An 18423-nucleotide genomic window follows, 5' to 3' on the forward strand; every position below is an offset into this window, starting at 1 on the left:
AATCTTTACTCAATGCCACATTAAGTGTGTGTGGGAAAAAAACATCTATGACCACTTTCATTGTCTTTACAGGTGTTCATGTTGCAGGATTGGCCATGTTAGAGTTTTTAGCAGTATTGTAATAGACTATTGGAATTGTAATTCCAATAAGGAAGGGCGGGTTTGTTTTTTTCCTCCTCTACTATTTTGTCAGATGTACTGGTCTTGGCTGGGATAGATTTAATTTTCTTCATAGTATCTCCTGTGGTGCTCTGTTTTGTATTTGTATCCAAAGCAGTGTTGGTGACAAATTGATGTTTTGGTTATTGCTGAGGAGCACTTGTACAGTCAGAGCCTTTTCTGCTCCTCACCCCACCTCACCCACCAGTAAGTAGGCCAGGAGTGCACAAGAAGTTGGGAGGGGACACAGCCAGGACAGCTGACCTCAACAGACCAAAGGATGTTTCATGCCATAGGATGTCACACTTGGCAATGAAAAGCTGGGGAATATAAGGAAAAAGGAGGTATGTTCAGAACTCTGATGAATGATGGCATTCATCTTCTCAGCCGTAATACATGATGAAGTCCTGCTTTTCTGAAAGCAGATAAACACCAGCTTGCTCATGGGAAGTAGTGAGTGAATGACTATTTTGCTTTGCTTATGCACACAACTTTTGCTTTACCTATTAAACTATCTCATCTCACAAGTTTTCAAACCTTTGCCCTTCTGAGTAGCTGTATGTGGCTTAGCTGCCCTGTAGGCTTAACTCGTGATATTACTGTTTTGCTATTATGTTTATCATATTGGATACTCTGGCTTAGTTTACTGAAGGGTTTCAAAGCCAGCACAACTATCTAGTAGCAAATCTGGTGAATGCTCATTCATCACAAGAAAGTGTGGCCTATGTACGTCCCCCAGTTTCTATAAATGATTGTGATCTCCTGCCAAATGCAAGGATTAAGCGGGAGGTCAATGTACACTTACTCATCTTGGTTGAGGTGCTCATATCCCATGTTTGTATTGCTGTTACTTTTTCAATGTACCTTCCCTATTATACAAATTATTTCTCGAAAAGTTTGATTTATAACAGCTGTTACAAGGCATAGAATTCTCACAAGGAGCAAACACATTTATCCTGTACAAATGTAGGTAAAAATTACACTATAGCTTCAAACTTCATGTTTTAAGAAAAAAAAGTTATGTTTTTTTCCTCTTAGACTTGTATATCAGTACATCAGTCTCCTAAAACTGCTTTCCATTCATGACTTAGTGCAGTATCTATGTCTATCAAATGGGAAATTGAAACCCAAATATGAAATAATTTTGAATGTTTCTCATGAGATCCTTTTCTTGCTGCCATTTAAGTTGTTGACAAATGTCTATTGACTACAGATTATTTTCAGACTCCAAAATGTGAAAGCAGTTGATCATCTTACGTGCTGTGTTTCAAATGAAATTCTAATAATTCAAAAAATGCTTTTTTTCAGGAAGGAGATTCAGTGTTTTTATAAAGCAAAAGCTGAATGATGCTGTCCTTCATTGCTTATACAGAAGTCTATTAATACTTATTCCTTTCAGCCTGAGCAATGATGGGAAAGTGCTCTTCTGTGTTCATATGTAAATCACAGAGATGTATTTCAACCCCAGAGAAATACTTCTTGCAAGCAGAGAACTGAGAAGCTAGCTCATTGTATACATTTTTCCAGAATCAGATCTGTTTATAAATAATTCATTAGCAGTGTAGAAAATGTATTTGCTTATATTTTGCAAATCAGTATAGAAACATAACAAATGTATTTGCATGTGAATTACTTTCCCCACAAATTATTTCTTTTACATAATATGTCATATTGTGAATTTTCTTTTCCTGGCCTGTTGACAACAATAAGAATCAAATGTCAGTGATTTGCTAATGTTTATACAATTAGCTTTTGCTTTGAAAATAATTTGAAGTAGTATGTGTATAATGTAAGAATCTGTATAAATGGCAGCCTTTGATTTGCTTAAATACGATATTGCTGGTGAACTGATGCAATTGCCATAGATCTGCTTTATTATGACTTTCCTACAGCTTCAAAATGAAAAGTTGTTTCTACCTAAAAAATTAAATTTCTCTCAACAAATTTCAAACAAACAGGGTCATTTTGACATTTTTTATGATGTCAAAAGAAAAGAAAAATGACTGAAAGGTTCTTTAAAATGCTTCCCTTCTAGAAAGAGTTTTTGATTTTTGTAAATGCAGGAAAAACACTAAGATCAGCTTTACTTTAGATCTGTGCAAGTCATGTCTAGTATATTCTCATACTGGTACTTAACATATCTCAACTGGAACCTTTTAATGTTATGTCTGCTTTCCTTGATCACTAGTGGTACGTTTTTCAAAAGCATTCATACTTGCACCATCCATAAGAAGCTAAAGGACCCTTTAGCATTACCTAGTCCATTACTGTCCATTGATACTGTCTCCTTTCAAATCTTTCCTCTTTCTTGTTTACCCTTGCTCCACTGATTTAGTCACTGCCACTTACCATATGCCTGACTCTTTTCCCATCTCTGTGTTGAAAAGATCTTACTAAATGATCCTTATTCTTGATTTGTATTATTTACATAATGCAAGATTTACTGTAATGGAAATAATCCCACAAATAATCCTTGTTTGCTTTTTCAGTCCTGCTTTCCCAAAGGTCTCTGACTGGCAAAATTTAAATTGCATGCAGAGACTTGTTTAAGTTCTCCTCAGTCACCACTACTTCTCTGCCTTTGTTTAACTTGATGGTCCAAAGTCCAGACATCAACTTCATTTTTTCCAGTGTCTTCAGTAGCTGTCCTAGTTTTTAGGAGGAAAGCGCATATTATTCTGCTGAGGAATCTTCCACACTGGTCCCTTTGCCAGTGTTTTTGTGGCAGCAGTACCAAAATCACACAGCTGTGCAGTGGAGTAAATAGGCTGAAACAGACAATCTCACCTTCTCAAGATTACTCCGTTACTCCCTTCAGCATGCTTCTCTTGTTTTCTTTGTCTGTATCTTGAATTAATTTTGTGCCTACTCTTCCCATTTATTGCACCTGCCTTTTATAATTACTTCAGACCTCCCTGTGTTTTGTTTCTTCGCAGGGAGTAGAACAAAATACCCATTTATTACAAAATCTCCTACATACCTTCCAATCTTTACTATCTCCTGTCCATCTGTAAACTCTTTATGGTTTTTACTTGTTTTTTTTTTTGTTTGTTTTTGTGGTGATTTTTTTTTGTTTTGGTTTCATTGGGAGTTTTGTTGGTTTGTGTTGTTTTCTTTGGTTTGTTTGTTGTGGTTTTTTTTTCTTTAATCTAACATCTGCCTTCTGTTTCCCTAAAATTAATTGAAAATTCCATCCTTATCCTTACCTTTTTTTTTTCCTCCATTTCTGTTTTCTAACAAATTGACAACAGTAGTTTCTTTTATACTATCTATTGACTTCTACAAATTCTCATTCTGTTAAATCTCTCTAACAATTTCGTCAGTATTTAAGTCAGGAGAATATTGTCATGCTTCCTCCCGTACTTGATTTCTGGAAAACAGATTTTTTATTTGAAACTCCATCCTACAGGAAAAAAAACCCAACAAAAACAGAAACCAAAAACTGTCAACGTTTGCAAGTTTTGACTCTGATGTAGTCATTCATTAAGTAATTTGGGGGGTTATGTGTAAAATATTTTATGGAAATGCTAGTAAACCTAAGATTGTTACTTCTCTTTATTCAGAGCCTCAAACCTGCACTTTGAAAGACTTTCTTTGTGCAAATGGAGACTGTGTTTCAGCAAGATTCTGGTGTGATGGAGACTATGATTGTGCAGATGGCTCAGATGAGGTAGGCTTCTTCCAGGAAAAATACTTCTTTAGGGTATAAGTAGGTTTATATTTTGGAGAATGGATTCCCACACATGAATATTTTAAAAAGCAGCAATGATGATTCTACATAATCCATATATACAAATATCTTTAATTCATAAACCTAAACTTATTGAAATAGTCATCCTAAAAAGAGAATGTACAAATAAAATCAAGTTGTTTAACAATAGTCTACATCTTTTTATCCTAGCAATAATTTGTACCTCTTCCCATCCTGAAAATATTTTGTGTCCTGGTTGGGGAACTCTTCTTTCTACACAAAGCAGTGTTTTAGTTTGTTTGTTTGTTTGGGGTTTGTTTTATTCTTTTCGAGAAAGCAATGTAGACTATTTGCTGTTTAGCATAAACTCACTAGGTAAGACTTTGCTATTTTTCTGTTAATTCATGTCACTTTTGTCCCTTCTTTCATGCTCAGCTGCTTCCCATCTACTTAGAGGGTGCAAGCTACCTTTCATAAATTGTATCTACAAATACATATGTTTTTTTATAAGGCTGAATGTATTTCATAATGTGGAGGAATATTGACTGCAACCTCTGTGATAAGCTGAATATTTACCAGTGTTTATATTAAACTCCTTATCTTGTATATACTTTCTTTTTTTTTAATTGTACCAGAGGTATTGTGAAACAAGCTGTTCTAGAGATCAGTTCCAGTGTTCCAATGGTCAGTGCATATCTGCAAAATGGAAATGTGATGGTCACGAAGACTGCAAACTTGGGGAGGATGAGAAAAATTGTGAACCAGGTATTGTTTTCAATAATGCTGAGAAATAAAATAAAGGAGTAAATCAGAATGAAATAAGGATAACATAAATCAACAAATCAAGGTTTCTGAGGGACTAGAAGTAGCAAGGAGTGCAAAAAAAAATTCTTAGTGATAAAATGCAAATATGCTTTCACTATCATTATACAATTTACTTATGATGCAACAATACAGTTTTGTCAAATATGTAGTAGTTTACAAAACAGTTTGGGAAAGCTCTGGTCATCTACAAATACATGTTTATTCGTATGTTAACCAGATGAAAACAAATTATAAAACAGCTTATTCATAAATTCTCTTTTTCTTAATGCTAAAATATGTGTTTGTAATCAGCATCTCCAACGTGCTCTTCAAGTGAGTACGTGTGTGCAAGTGGAGGCTGTATTTCAGCATCTTTGAAATGCAATGGAGAGTATGACTGTACCGATGGATCTGATGAGGTAGGTAACAAATTCCTGTTGATTTTCTTTTTCCTCACCTACTCTCTGATGTGAAATTTGTTAACAATTTTAGATCTGAAAATAATTAAAGAGCCAAATGTTTTGGGGTGTTTTTTTACATCCATTGAACACTGTCAGATAACAGTTCTATGATTTTTGCTCCTATGTTCGTTATAATAAAGAAAATTGTGTCCCTTAGGTCAAAACCTGAGCGTGGTTCTTGGGGGTGGTTAGTTTAGGGAATGCTTTGTACTGGCAGCTTGGAGACGTTTGTGTCACAACTGCCTCCCTCTGTCCTCTAGATTCATTTCATACAGTCCTACCAGGCACCTCAGACTGCATGGGCCTTCATACTGTGCTCTTCCTACTGTTGCACTGTTGATACATTTTTAAAAATTATCACTTTTATGCACAACTTCAGGTAAAAATACCAATTCTGTTATTTCTCAGAACCATAAACGTGGCAGTTAGAGTATAAAGGATCATTTCTTGTAGGACAGTCGACCAGAAATGTAAATTTAGCCATTGTTCCCATTGCTAATATTAAGCAAGGTAAAGAAGTAATACGAAAACACATATAAGGTGTGATTACAGTTTCACTTGGACTTCAGTAACTATTTAAATTGTACATTGTATTGTCAGGGGCAACTTTATTGTATTAAATACTCAATGCAATAAAACCCAGCATTGGTAAATTTTGTTCGGTTTGTCTTAAGTATGTTGCACCTCTTGTTCATTAATACTTCATTCATATCTGTATTCACACAGATGGATTGTGTAACAGAATGTAAAGAAGATAAGTTTCGATGCAAAAATAAGGCTTACTGTATACCTGTCAGATGGCTTTGTGATGGGATCCATGACTGTGTGGATGGCAGTGATGAAGAAAATTGTGACCAAGGCAAGAGATACTTTTCCTTAAAGGGCTTACTTTATAATTTTTTTTATTAACACACATTGCAATTTATTGGTGCCCTGGCCATTCTGAGTGATGAAATGAAAGCTCTGTGGCTTCTTTTGACCTCATTCTTGTGATTTTGAGGGCCCCAGAGCTGGACGAAGTACTTGAAGTGGGGTCTCAAGAGAGAAGAATAGAGGGGAAGAATCACATCCCTCAACCTGCTGGTCATGCTTCTTTTGATGGAGCCCAGGACACGGCTGGCTTTCTGGGTTGCAATTGCACATTACTGGGTCATGTTGAGCTCATCAGTGAACACCCACGAATCCTTCTCCTCAGGCTGCTCTCAAGCCATTCTCTGCCCTTCTTGTATTTATGCTTGGGATTGCAGTAATCCATGTGCACGACCTTGCACTTGGACTTGTTGGACTTCATGATATTTGCATTGGCCAATTTCTGAAGTCAGGGTTCCTCTGGATGGCATCCCTTCTGTCCAGCATGTCAACCATTTAGTATCCACGGCAAACTCACTGAGGGTGCACTCAATCTTACCATCCAAGTCACTGACAAAGATGTTAAACAGTGCTGGTCCCACTACCAATCCCTGAGGAGCAGCACTTCTCACCAGTCTCTGCTTGGACATCAAACTGTTGACTGCGGCTCTTTGGGTATGACCATCCAGGCAATTGCTTATCCACCAAGTGGTTCTTCAGTGAAAATCAATGTGTTCCCAGTTTGGAGACAAGGATGTCATGTTGGATAGTGTCAGATGCTTTGCACAAGTCTAGTTAGGTGACACCACTTGCTCTTCCAGTATTGTCCACCAGTACTGTAACCCTGTCATAGAATAGCACCAAATTTGCCAGGCACGGTTTTCCCTTCGTGAAGGCATGTTGGCTGTTGCCAACCACCTTCTTATTTTTCATATGCCTTAGCATAGTTTCCAGGAGGATATGCTCCATTATCTTGCTGAATGCTGAGATGAGGCTGACTGGCATGTAGTTTCCCAGGTCTTCCTTTTATCTCTTGTTTCCCTTTTAAAATATGAGGATTATGTTTCAATTTTTCCAGTCAGTGGGAACTTCACTGGACTGACATTTCTCAAATAGAATGGAAAGTGGCTTACCCACTTCTCCCAGTTCCCTCAGGACCCACAGATGCATCTATTCAGATCCTGTGGTCTTCTGCACCTTCAGGTTCCTTAGATGTTCTCCCACTGAGGGCAGTTCTTCATTCTGCTAGTGCCTGCCTTTGCCTTCTGTGACTTGGGCAGTGTGGCTAGCACACTTGCCAGTGAAGACCAAGGCAGAAAAAGAATGTTGAGTATCTCAGGTTCCTCCATGTCCCAGGTAACCAGTTTACCTGTTTCCTTCTGGAGAGGGCCCACATTTTACCTAGTGTTTATTCTATCACTGACGTACCTATAGAAGCTTTTCTTGTTGCCCTTGATGTCCCCAGCCAGACTTAATTCTATGAGGGCTTTAGCTTTGTAGACCTGATCCCTGGCTGCTCAGACAATTTCTCGGTATTACTCCCAGGCTGCCTTTTCTTGCTTCCACCCTCTGTAGGCTTCCTTTTTGTGTCTGAGTTTGTCCAGGAGCAACTTGTTCGTTCATGCAGGCCTCCTGGCCTTTTTGTCTGACTTCTTTGTTGGGATGCATTGCTTCTGAGCCTGCGAGAGGTAAACCTTGAATATTAACCAGCTTTCTTGGGTTCCTCTTTCCTCCAGGGCTTTATTCCATGATACTCACCAAGCAGGTGCCTTAAAGTGCCAAAGTGTGCTCTTCCAAAATCCAGGGTAGTGGGCTTGCTGCTCACCCTCCTTGCTTCCGTATGGATTTGTGATCACTTCAGCCAAGGCTGCCCTGAGTTCCACATCTCTCACCAGCTTCTCCCTGTTGCTGAGAGCAAGGTCTAGCATGACACCTTTGCTTTTTGGCTCTTCTGTCACTTGGAGAAGGATGGTGGTACCAACACATTCCAGGAACCTTCTGGCTTATTTATGCCCTGCTTAGTTGTCCCCCAAGAAGACATTAGGGTGTTATTTTGTTTCTCTATGGAGGTGAAATGTTGCAACTAATAAGAACTCATAAAACTGCATTTTGAATTCTCACTCTCTTTAGAGAGAAGTGTGCGCATAAGTTCATTCATAGGACATTAAACACTATGCTTAAACCTTCATGCTTGTGATTAAGCTTCCAAATATGTCTTTGAGAAATACATCTCTTGATCTAATTTTCATAGTTCAATAATTGTGACAAACAGAAATTCTTAGATTTTTTTAAAAGAAATATTTGACTCAAGTGTTTTGTCAGCTTCTCAATTTTTTCCAGATTTTTCATTTTCTTTTAAGTGAGTGAGTAGTTCTCTATGTTAGTCATCTACAGTCACATATGTATGTAACTTCAAAAGCATTGCACAGTACAATAATAAGTAAGAATAATAATGAGAGATGAAGTAGCAATTACCAAGTAAAATATCCTTCACTTATTTTGTTGCAAGTTTGTTAAGCAACACTTACCACTAGGAAAAAAAGAAGTTATATGGGATGATTGATTTTGAAACAGGTCAGAAAATGAAGATAATAGGAAGAATATTCCAGATATATTTAGATGCAAAGAGAAATCATATTTTGAAGTGCTGAAGAATGAATTATTTTAAGAAGACTGAGAGAAAGCTTTTAAAAAAGTTGTACTAGAGTTTAAAACTGCTTTTAAAATATCTGGACTGTATCTCTTTAAAAACCAATGAAGTGTAAGTAAATATGAAAGTGCTCATTTTATCTGAAGCCCACATTGTTCTTTGGCTAGCATAATGGAGTTTCTGTGAACTGCAAATTGTTCATAATGCAATAAGAAGCCTTTTGCCTAGTTGGTTATTACTGTAATACTTTGTATTTATGTCACAATTATGATTTCTGTTACAGTAATCTGTTTTCTAAAGAAATTATGACAGGCAGAGCAATCACAAGAAACAAATGCCAGTTTATCTCACTGATAACTAATCTTTTCCTCTTTGGAAATGCAACAAACACAAATGGAGTTTCATTCTACATCATTCTGAAACAATCTCCGTGATATTTATCTGTAGCCCAATGTTCATATTTATAAACTTAGCTCTTTACAATCTTATTATACAACTAGAATTATGGTTATATTGTCATTACATACACGCACTTATTTATATTCATGTCTTTCATAATGAAGAATGCTTGAATTTTATGTATTTTTCTTGGATAATAATGAAGGATATTTCTGTTAATGTTCCTAAGTTATATCTGCAATGGGAGTTAATTATATTTGGTGACATAGAGTGAGAGTTCTCAACATTCTCTTACACAGTGGGTATTTCATGCAAATCAATATTCGGGGGGGGGGGAGGGGAAATTAAAACATTCTGAACTCTGTATAGCAAAACAAGTGACTTTTTTGATTTTAATGGGGTGTGAACAGGGCACTGAAAGTAAAAAGCCACTGGAGCCTGATGTAAATATTGGGGTGGGTGTAATGCACTAAGGTAAGCCACAGCTAGAGGTTTGCTGTTGTCATAAAAAAATTCATTGTTTCCTCCTCTGCAGGTACACAGCTTTATTTCTTTTACACTTCTCTCAGGAAACTGAGAATTCAGTTACCATGAAAATGTGTATTACAGAAAATCTATTTCAAGAAGTTTCCGTAACTTTGTTGATTGGTAATGGTAAAATTTAGTCATAATTTTGAAACAAAATGCCTTCTTACTGCTGCACATATTAAAACTGAATCCATCTTGAACCAATTTTTGAAGCTTGAGCACTCCAGTTTAAAATATTTTCTCTCACCCTCTGTTTCATTTTGTTAGATGATTAAATCAATACTGAAGTTACATAGAAGTACTTATTCCTGCTGCCTTTTGTGTTAAGTAAATATCCTAATGAGAAATTTCAGAAGTTACAAAAAGGAAGAGACTGTTAGAGGTCACCTAGTCTATCTGTTCTGTGCCTGTATGGCTAGATCTTCCCTAATTACAGAATTTATAGTTGGTGGGGATGTTACAAGCCTGGCCAACCCTATTACTCCTCAGAAAAAAAATATGCCACCCCATGTCTAAGGGACTGCAATCACTTTGTCTCTTCTGAGCACAATGTGTTGCTTAGAGAGGAGAAGTTGGAAGATCAGACATTCATATAAAACAAACCTGGACTGAAGTAACCTGTCACAACATTAGCCATATTTCCGTGTCCTGGGTTCAGCAGTAGCAGTCAATTTTCTCCTTCTTAGTAGCTGGTGCGGTGCTGTGGTTTTGACTGTCAGCCTGGGAGCAACACAGATATTATAGATGTTTTTACTTGTTGCTTAGCAATGTTTACTCCAACCGAGGACTTTGTGAGTCCATGCTCTGCCAGGCAGGAGGGGAAGCCAGGAGAATGCAGAGACAGGACACTTGACCCAAACTAGCCAAAGAGGTATTCCATACCACAGCACGTCATGCCCAGTATGTAAACTGGGGCAGTTACCCAGAAGGGCTAGATCACTGCTCAGGTCAGGCTGGGTATCGGTCAGCGGGTGGTGAGCGGTTGTATTCTCTTCCCTTGTTATTTCCCTTATCATTATTATCATTGATGATAGCAGCAGCGATTTGTGTTATACTTTAGTTACTGGACTGTTCTTATCTCAACCCGTGGGAGTTATATTCTTTCGATTCTCTTCCCCATCCCTCTGGGAGTGGAGGGAGGAAGAAGTGGGGGGAATGAGTGAATGTCTGCATGGTTCTGAGTTACTGGCTGGTCTTAAACCACAACATTATGTCTTCTGATTTGTACCATTTTTTAATAGCACAAATTAATGACTTTTTGGGTGGGTTTTTTCGTTTAGTTTTGTTTTTTCTGTAACTGAGTTTTGTGTGTCTGTCTTTGATAACTGCTTTTTGTAGTCAGGCCAAATAGGTAATTCCTAGCTGATTGTTGTGAAAAGAAAGCGAAAGAAGTGTGTGGTTAAGAAAGAGATTTTTGAATTAAAACTTCTCTGTGCCTTTCAGACCATTTCATTTGGTATTTGTGCATTTATTTATGCTAAATTTGTGTCATTCTCTGCAGATAGTATATGATAAGTGATTGTACTGGTTTTATCAAGAATTAATATTCTTTTGTCTTTCATTTTTCTGGTTTGATTTTTTTTTTGTTTTTTTTTTTCTGTTGTTTCATCCTCCCAGGGGGAAATATATGTAGAGCTGATGAATTTTTGTGCAACAATTCCCTCTGCAAACTACATTTTTGGGTTTGTGATGGCGAGGATGACTGTGGAGATAACTCTGATGAAGTTGCTGAAATGTGTGGTATGACATGATGTTTTTCAGTGTTTTTATGCGCTAAAACAGGAAATTATATTCAATGTACATAAATGTATAAAGACATCAGTGTCTAAGTTTATTTTAGAAGATTAGCTTGAAATGTGGGATACAGCTTTCTGTTGTTGCTGTTCAAGTAATTTCACATGAGGTATTTTGTGAGAAATTAATCTTTTTGTAGAAAATGCACAGATGAGAAAAAGTTACTTCTACATTGAAATACTGATCATCATTAAGCTTCCTGCTTTCTTTGTTTTATTTGTCATAATACTGATTTTCAAAAAATAAGTGTAATTAGGCTTATCACACAAAATAATTTCATTTCCTAAATGAAGTATTTATACTGTAAACATTGCTAAAGTGCTGTTTCATTAGGTACTAGAAGTTAAAATCAAGTACCATTCATATGCCATGTACAACTATGTTCCCATATCTACATATTGCTTTGATAAGGAGACATTATAGAAGTGTCAAGAATACTAGCTTTTTAATAACGGATTCATTCTTTTTAATATACAGTAAAGTTTCCATGCCCTCCAACAAGGCCATACAGATGTAGAAACAACAGGGTTTGCCTACGACCTGAGCAGATTTGCAATGAGGTTGATGACTGTGGTGATAACTCGGATGAAGATCACTGCGGTAGGTGACATTACCTTTCAAGGCATTCAGATAAAAGAAAACAACTTGAAGGCAAACTGTGTTACAGAGATCTGCTTGTCCTTCAGTAAAGCTTAACTGGAGGTTAGTAGATCAGAATTTGAAATTGAAATAAATTAAGCTTGAAATACTTTTCAGTTCCTTAATGCTTCATGGTCATTCCCATTTGTATGTGTCTAAAGTAATGTAAGAAATTTAAATACTGATTTATTTTTCTCTCATTAATTTGCAATTGTATAGATAAAATCACATATAAAGCAAGACCATGTAAAAAAGATGAGTTTGCTTGTAATGATAAGAAATGTATTCCAATGGAGTTACAGTGCGATTGGTTTGATGACTGTGGAGACGGTTCAGATGAGCAAGACTGCAAAATAAGTGAGTTTGACAAGATATGTTTTTGTGATTGTAGCAGAAAAGAAATAATTAACTCATACTTTCATCCATGCAAAATTTACTCAACAACACAGCAGTTAATTAAAGTTGTGGGGATTTTAATTAAAGAAAGAGTTCGTTCTATTTGACCTACCACAAGAGGATGGCAAATTTTATAGCAATTCAGGTTGCAGTAGTTTTTAGAATAGTTCTTGCATTTTTGGAATAGCTTAGCTATAAGTTGATGTCATTTTATTTCATATTAGAAACAAGATCAATTTTAGTAGTAGATTTTTGATGAGAAATTAAGCATCTCAATTAAATACAGTCAATTTATGTACATATGTAGGTATATCATAATATCATAGATTTAGGTAAAATTTACCTGATACTCTTTTAACAGATAGTTAAATTTGTTATTTGTCATTGTTATCTTAGGTCTCATTTTTTCCAGTTTAAACAAATCAGTAGCAGTTTTATAGACATTCTGTTTATGCTTAGGTGTCACTGAATATACATGTGAAGATAATGTGAATCCTTGTGGAGATGATGCATACTGTAATCAAACAAAAACATCCCTTCTGTGTCAGTGTAAACCTGGATTTCAGAGAAACAAGAGGAACAGACAGTGTGAAGGTACAGGTCTTTTCCATTATCCCCTGCTGTACAGTATTAAAAATCATCTGCGTTGTCAATTTTCTATGCTGGAGAAAGGGATACATATAACATAGTTTTTCTCTATAGAGTAAAATCTCATAGCTATGGGATTAACAAATCCCATTAAGAAAAGAAACAGAAAGGATTTACAGGATGTAGATTTGCACATTTTATCATGAAAGGTTGTCAAATACTAAGATTAGTTGGGAATATCTAAAGATGTTTGGTAGACTATAAAGTGATTTTATGATTTAAGGGGTAAATGAGTGGTTTAAGGTCTAGTGGATTATTCAAATGAGAAATTGGGGTGTTTAAATTGGTATATGAGAATATTTTGAGATGTTTAAAATAATGAAGATGCATAAACAAAAACTGAAAGAATAATAAACATATTGAAAGTAAAATTCCTTAGAAAATCTAGTCTTAAGATATATGATGGCACACTGGTCAGGAAAAAGAGGCACAGTTGTTATAATGAAAGTTTATCAGAAAGGTAAGATAAATCTACTCTCCCAAAGAATGGGTTGTGAATTTATTTTCTTTACTGGTGAGCAATAACTTACAAAAAATGTGGAGATCACTTTAGTGGGACTATCAAAGTGAATATACTTGCAGATTAAAATATCCTTCTTTGGCTCTTAAGCAAAAGGTATACACAGGAGCTTTTTTCAATAAGGAATAATTATGTAGCTTTGACAGTACCAGGGATAGGTAAGTTGGAGATAATTGTAGCAGATATTTTCATTCTTAAAGTTGATTTCAAGGTCTGATGATAATAGGTTGATGTAGGAAGCATGGAGAAATAATATAAAAAAATCTTTGAGATACTTTGCAGTGGAAATAACATTAGTGATAATTGCAGAAGGTTTCTTTATACTGTTGCAAGATAACACCAATGCTGATGAGATTCCTTTTGTTCATTTGCTTTGTTCCATGATTTTTCTGAACATGTTAAAAAATAGTTTATTAAAATATAGATGTATAAATTACAATTCTTTTCCTCATAGATATCAATGAGTGTATGGTATTTGGTGCCTGCTCCCAACACTGCAGTAATATTAAGGGGTCATACAAATGTGCATGTGAGAAAAATTATAAGGAGAGGAATAACAGTTGCATAGCAAAAGGTAAGGCTATAAAAATCAAAGTGGAGAGATAGTACGAATAACTTGTTATGAACATGGTTGGTAACACTAATGTATTGCATATGCAGTTTATTTTTATATAAATATTTATTGAATAGTTCACAGAAATAATTCCCAAAACCACTCAGATTTACCTTTCATTTCAGTAAGCAGTAAAGTCTTACCACTTCCATGTAAATGAGCATATCTAATATGAAAGCCCCTTTCCAACTCCATCTCTACTCCATCTCTATTTACAAAAAGATAAACACAGATAAGAAAAACAGAGATTTTAAATGGGCAAGCATGTAAGTATTTTGGTGAAGATTCAGAAGCTTGAGAAGAAGAATTAACTCTTTCATAGAAACATGTTTTAGGACTTTAGAAATAAGTATTATTTGGAGTTAATATATTTTGCTTTGTCTTATTGAGAAATCATATAGAAGTCATTTAAGTAGAGTTTTTCTAAGTACAGTCACCTAACAATATACTCCTCATATAAATCAGCTGCTTAGATCATGGTCTAGTGAAGGTAAAGCAGTACACACAGAGGTTATTTCTGCCTTTTATAAGACAGAGGTATTGCACAAAGTAGAGGTCTTAAGGCTGGTATTAAGATGTATTAGAGGTATTAAGACTGGGTATTAGGTAACTTGCTAATCATAATGAAACAGGCAATAATCCAGCTGCCTGAGTAAAGTTAAAATAATCTTTATGGATCTTTATCTGAATGTCTGTAAATATGATCATAATGTCTCACCTGCAATTGAGATTTTGGTATGAATTTGACTTATACCTACGCTTGGAGTCTTGAGTGCAGAACGAGTATTGAAGTTAGAAGGTGTGGCTCCTCATACGATTCTGTATATAACTGGTGCACAACTATGAGCAGTACAGGATCTGAACTTTATGGTCAGTAAGCACATATTGTGGACATGCATCCTAGAACCATAATAGATTGTATCATGTTAAATCTAGTTCTTCCTTCTTTGTAGCACACCAGTCAGTAATGTAGGTATGGCCATCCTGGGTAGTTAGATGGTGATAGGTGTCTAACATGCGTTGTTCACATTCTCTTGAATCAAACTTACCATGGGAAGATTATATCAGTGGATCATTAGCAATTTCTTCTATATAATGTGGACTTTATCAGGATTTAGCATTGTTGCATACTGCCACAAAAGCAGTCAGATTATGACATGGGAATGAACAAGCTTTGTAGATAGTGGCTTGTTACTATAGAAATACAGACATAATTCTGAGGGATTATAATTTAAAAATCTGCAAATCATTATCCTACATCTGATTTTTTCACAGCTTCATTTCCATTGTAATACAGTTAATGTTTCCCTCTTTCCCTTGTTGATACTTGCTTTAATGAACTCCTCTTTTTTCTTGTATTTAGCAGGAGTGAGGGAACAAATTATTTTTTATATTTTATACTCCTAAAGAGGAAATGTGTTGGACAGACATTATTATAAGTTGATTATCTGTAGATAAATGTGGTATAAATAGGAAAATTACAAAATTGAAAGTGCATCTTAATGGTTACATCAGATTTGAAACTTTCTCAAAACTTAATGGTATCGGAGAGCATTTTTTTATGAATAACACTTTACTACATCTGAATCAATATAGTAGCTGGGTATCCACTGGTACCACCCATTCACAGGTACCCATAACTGCTCACAATCTGCAATATAAGGAGATGTAAGACACAACTGCATATGTTCTGTAGCAACTTTCATCCAGTTTGCTCATATTGAAGTTAATTTCAAAATTTCACTGCCTTCACTAAATACAGGATCATTCAAATTCGAATTTCCAATTAAGCAATTTCAAATAATACTCATTGGCAACTTTGTGTGCCCTTAATAGATATGTATTTTGGACACAACATGCATATAAAAGTATATAGCGATTCATATTGGGCTTAATGCATAATATCCCCAATTTTTATATACTGCTTGAGGTGGTCAAATTACTATGTATTCCATAAAACATGGAATGTTTTAAGTGTCACAGTGTGAACTTGGAGAGCACTGAAGTAATACAAATAGTATGAAGAGTTGTATTTATCGTCCAGAGTGCGAGTGGTTTTGCTGTCTTCAACAATCAGAAAATAATTTCAACATAAGAAATTATAACAGCAATTATAAGATAAACACAAAAAAAGCTACTGGAGTGAAAACTACTGATTTTGCATTGCTTGATATTTACATTATTTTTGTTTCATTGCAATAATCCCTAGGCTCTGAAGATCAAGTTCTCTATGTTGCTAATGATACTGACATCGTGGGTTTTGCATATCCATTCAACTACAGTGGTGTTCGTCAGCAAATATCGCATATCGAACATAATTCAAGGATAACTGGAATAGATGCATATTTTCAAGGGGACATGATAGTTTGGAGTACTCAGTTTAATCCAGGAGGGATTTTCTACAGAAAACTTCATGACCAGGAGAGAAGGCAAAGTAACAGCGGCTTGATAGTAAGTGATCACAATCAAAGTTTACATAATACAAATTTACTACATTTTTCTTTTCTGGTTGTCTATAATGTCTGCTCATTAAAATGTTTACCTGAGAACAGTTTTATTCAAATGGTATATATGTCTTCTAAGACATTTCCCTTCAAGACTGACAGACTTGGTTGGGTCTCTGTAAGAGAACACAACTGTAGTATTTAAAAAAGTTTTCTACAGAGAAATAACTAGTATGTGAGAAGCTTGGAAAGGTTATACCATCAAGAGTGGCTATTATAAATGTATGTAAGCAACACATGGTTTAAAGAAAGGCATGAGTTGCAAAATGCTTGGAAGACAGAAAATGTAGATAGGCCAAAGGCAAGCTTGGTTTCTACAGTGACCATATAAACAATAATATTAACAAAGCTCTGACAAACATATAAAAATGATAACAATATGTATTTATTCCTTTATGTGTTGAACTGTATAGTATCTTCTTTTCAATAAACATAGATGTAATTTTGCACTTTACAACAGAAATTAGGGGTTTTATAACCTAGGGTATTTTCAAGTGGTCTTTACTTGAAAAAAGATGCAGGCTGATAGTCATTTTTATCTAATATATTTCTAGAAAATTCTCAAGGAAGTGTTAGTGTTTGTTGTGAGATAACAATGTGATCATTCTTTACATTCATGTTTCTATAATGCTGTAAATTCATGGGTTTTTTTTACGCAGATGTGGTTGCGTAGAAGAGTTTTTCAGTTTTTCATGGCCAGTAATAAATCAGGTTAGAAATAACACCTTTCTGGCCGTTTCCTTAAATTTAAGAGAGGTAGCAGTGAGGTAGCAGTGATGACCTTACATCACATGAATACTTTTATATACCCAGCAGAATAAACAGCAGTAGCAACAGTAGACTAATCTTTCATCTATCATTCAACTCTTACACACCTGAAGCTACTTCTAAGTACCTTTCATCTAGAGTCATTTCCTTTGCAAACAGCTGACATTCCTGACATTCAATGCCAGCACGGCAAAAAAACTGAGGATGTAGACAGCAATGGACTGAAGGTGTCTTGTGTCTGTGATGGCAAATGTATGGGAAGACAGGTTAAAAAACAACACTTCCACCTGCCCAGCACAAGATGGTCCAGATTTTATTGGTAGAAAGGGTATGGAAGTAAATCTAAAGTAGAAAGTGAGGCACTGGACTGGGTTGCGCAAGAAAGTTGTGAATGTTCCATCCCTGGCGGTGTTCAAGGCTGGGTTGGACAGAGCCTTGGGTGACATGCTTTAGTGTGAGATGTCCCCGCCCATGGCATGGGGGGTTGGAACTTGATGATCTTAAGGTTCTTTCTAACCCTAACTATTCTATGATTCTAAGAAAATTATTCCTATTATGTCTGGTAGGTCAGGTATGTCATTTGAGTTTTGCAAAAGGATTCTTTAGTATGTATTGAAGTTTACTGTGACTTTTCTCACTGAAATGTACCTGTGCCTAGGAAATCCTGATAGACACATCTCTGTCAAGTTCACTATTAGAAAGTAATGAGCTTGTAAAGTCTTGTGAAATTAAAGGTGTTTTTTTTCTGTTTGGGTTTTTTTTGGGGGGGATGTTGTTATTTATTTCTTTTTGGTTAATATGCAGATGCCTTCTGCAAGGATAAGGATGTGACAATGTCTCCCTCTTTAAACTAATAAAATGTTCTTTGAATTACTGTTATTTTTCTGAAGTACTGAAATACTTTCCGCTTTTTATACCCCTCTTTCAGTATTATGCAAGAATACTTTCTAGTCACTTCCTCTTAATTCAAAATTATTGGAAAAATTATGGTTTTCATTTT

At 35.6% G+C, this 18423-nt stretch overlaps 1 protein-coding gene across 1 annotated transcript in view; it reads left to right on the top strand.

Annotated features, from left to right (window-relative positions):
* The window catches only part of LRP1B (LDL receptor related protein 1B), a 565080-nt gene that overhangs the window by 490503 nt on the left and 56154 nt on the right, over positions 1–18423 (top strand). The window contains exons 68-77 of the mRNA XM_034061327.1: positions 3723–3829; positions 4486–4615; positions 4967–5073; positions 5842–5974; positions 11159–11281; positions 11813–11935; positions 12194–12331; positions 12830–12964; positions 13993–14112; positions 16361–16602. Coding sequence (XP_033917218.1) covers positions 3723–3829; positions 4486–4615; positions 4967–5073; positions 5842–5974; positions 11159–11281; positions 11813–11935; positions 12194–12331; positions 12830–12964; positions 13993–14112; positions 16361–16602 — 1358 coding nt within the window. The remainder of the gene's footprint in view (positions 1–3722; positions 3830–4485; positions 4616–4966; positions 5074–5841; positions 5975–11158; positions 11282–11812; positions 11936–12193; positions 12332–12829; positions 12965–13992; positions 14113–16360; positions 16603–18423) is intronic.

Source organism: Melopsittacus undulatus, chromosome 4 (genome assembly GCF_012275295.1).
Source record: "Melopsittacus undulatus isolate bMelUnd1 chromosome 4, bMelUnd1.mat.Z, whole genome shotgun sequence".
In the NCBI taxonomy this organism is placed as follows: Eukaryota; Metazoa; Chordata; class Aves; order Psittaciformes; family Psittaculidae; genus Melopsittacus; species Melopsittacus undulatus.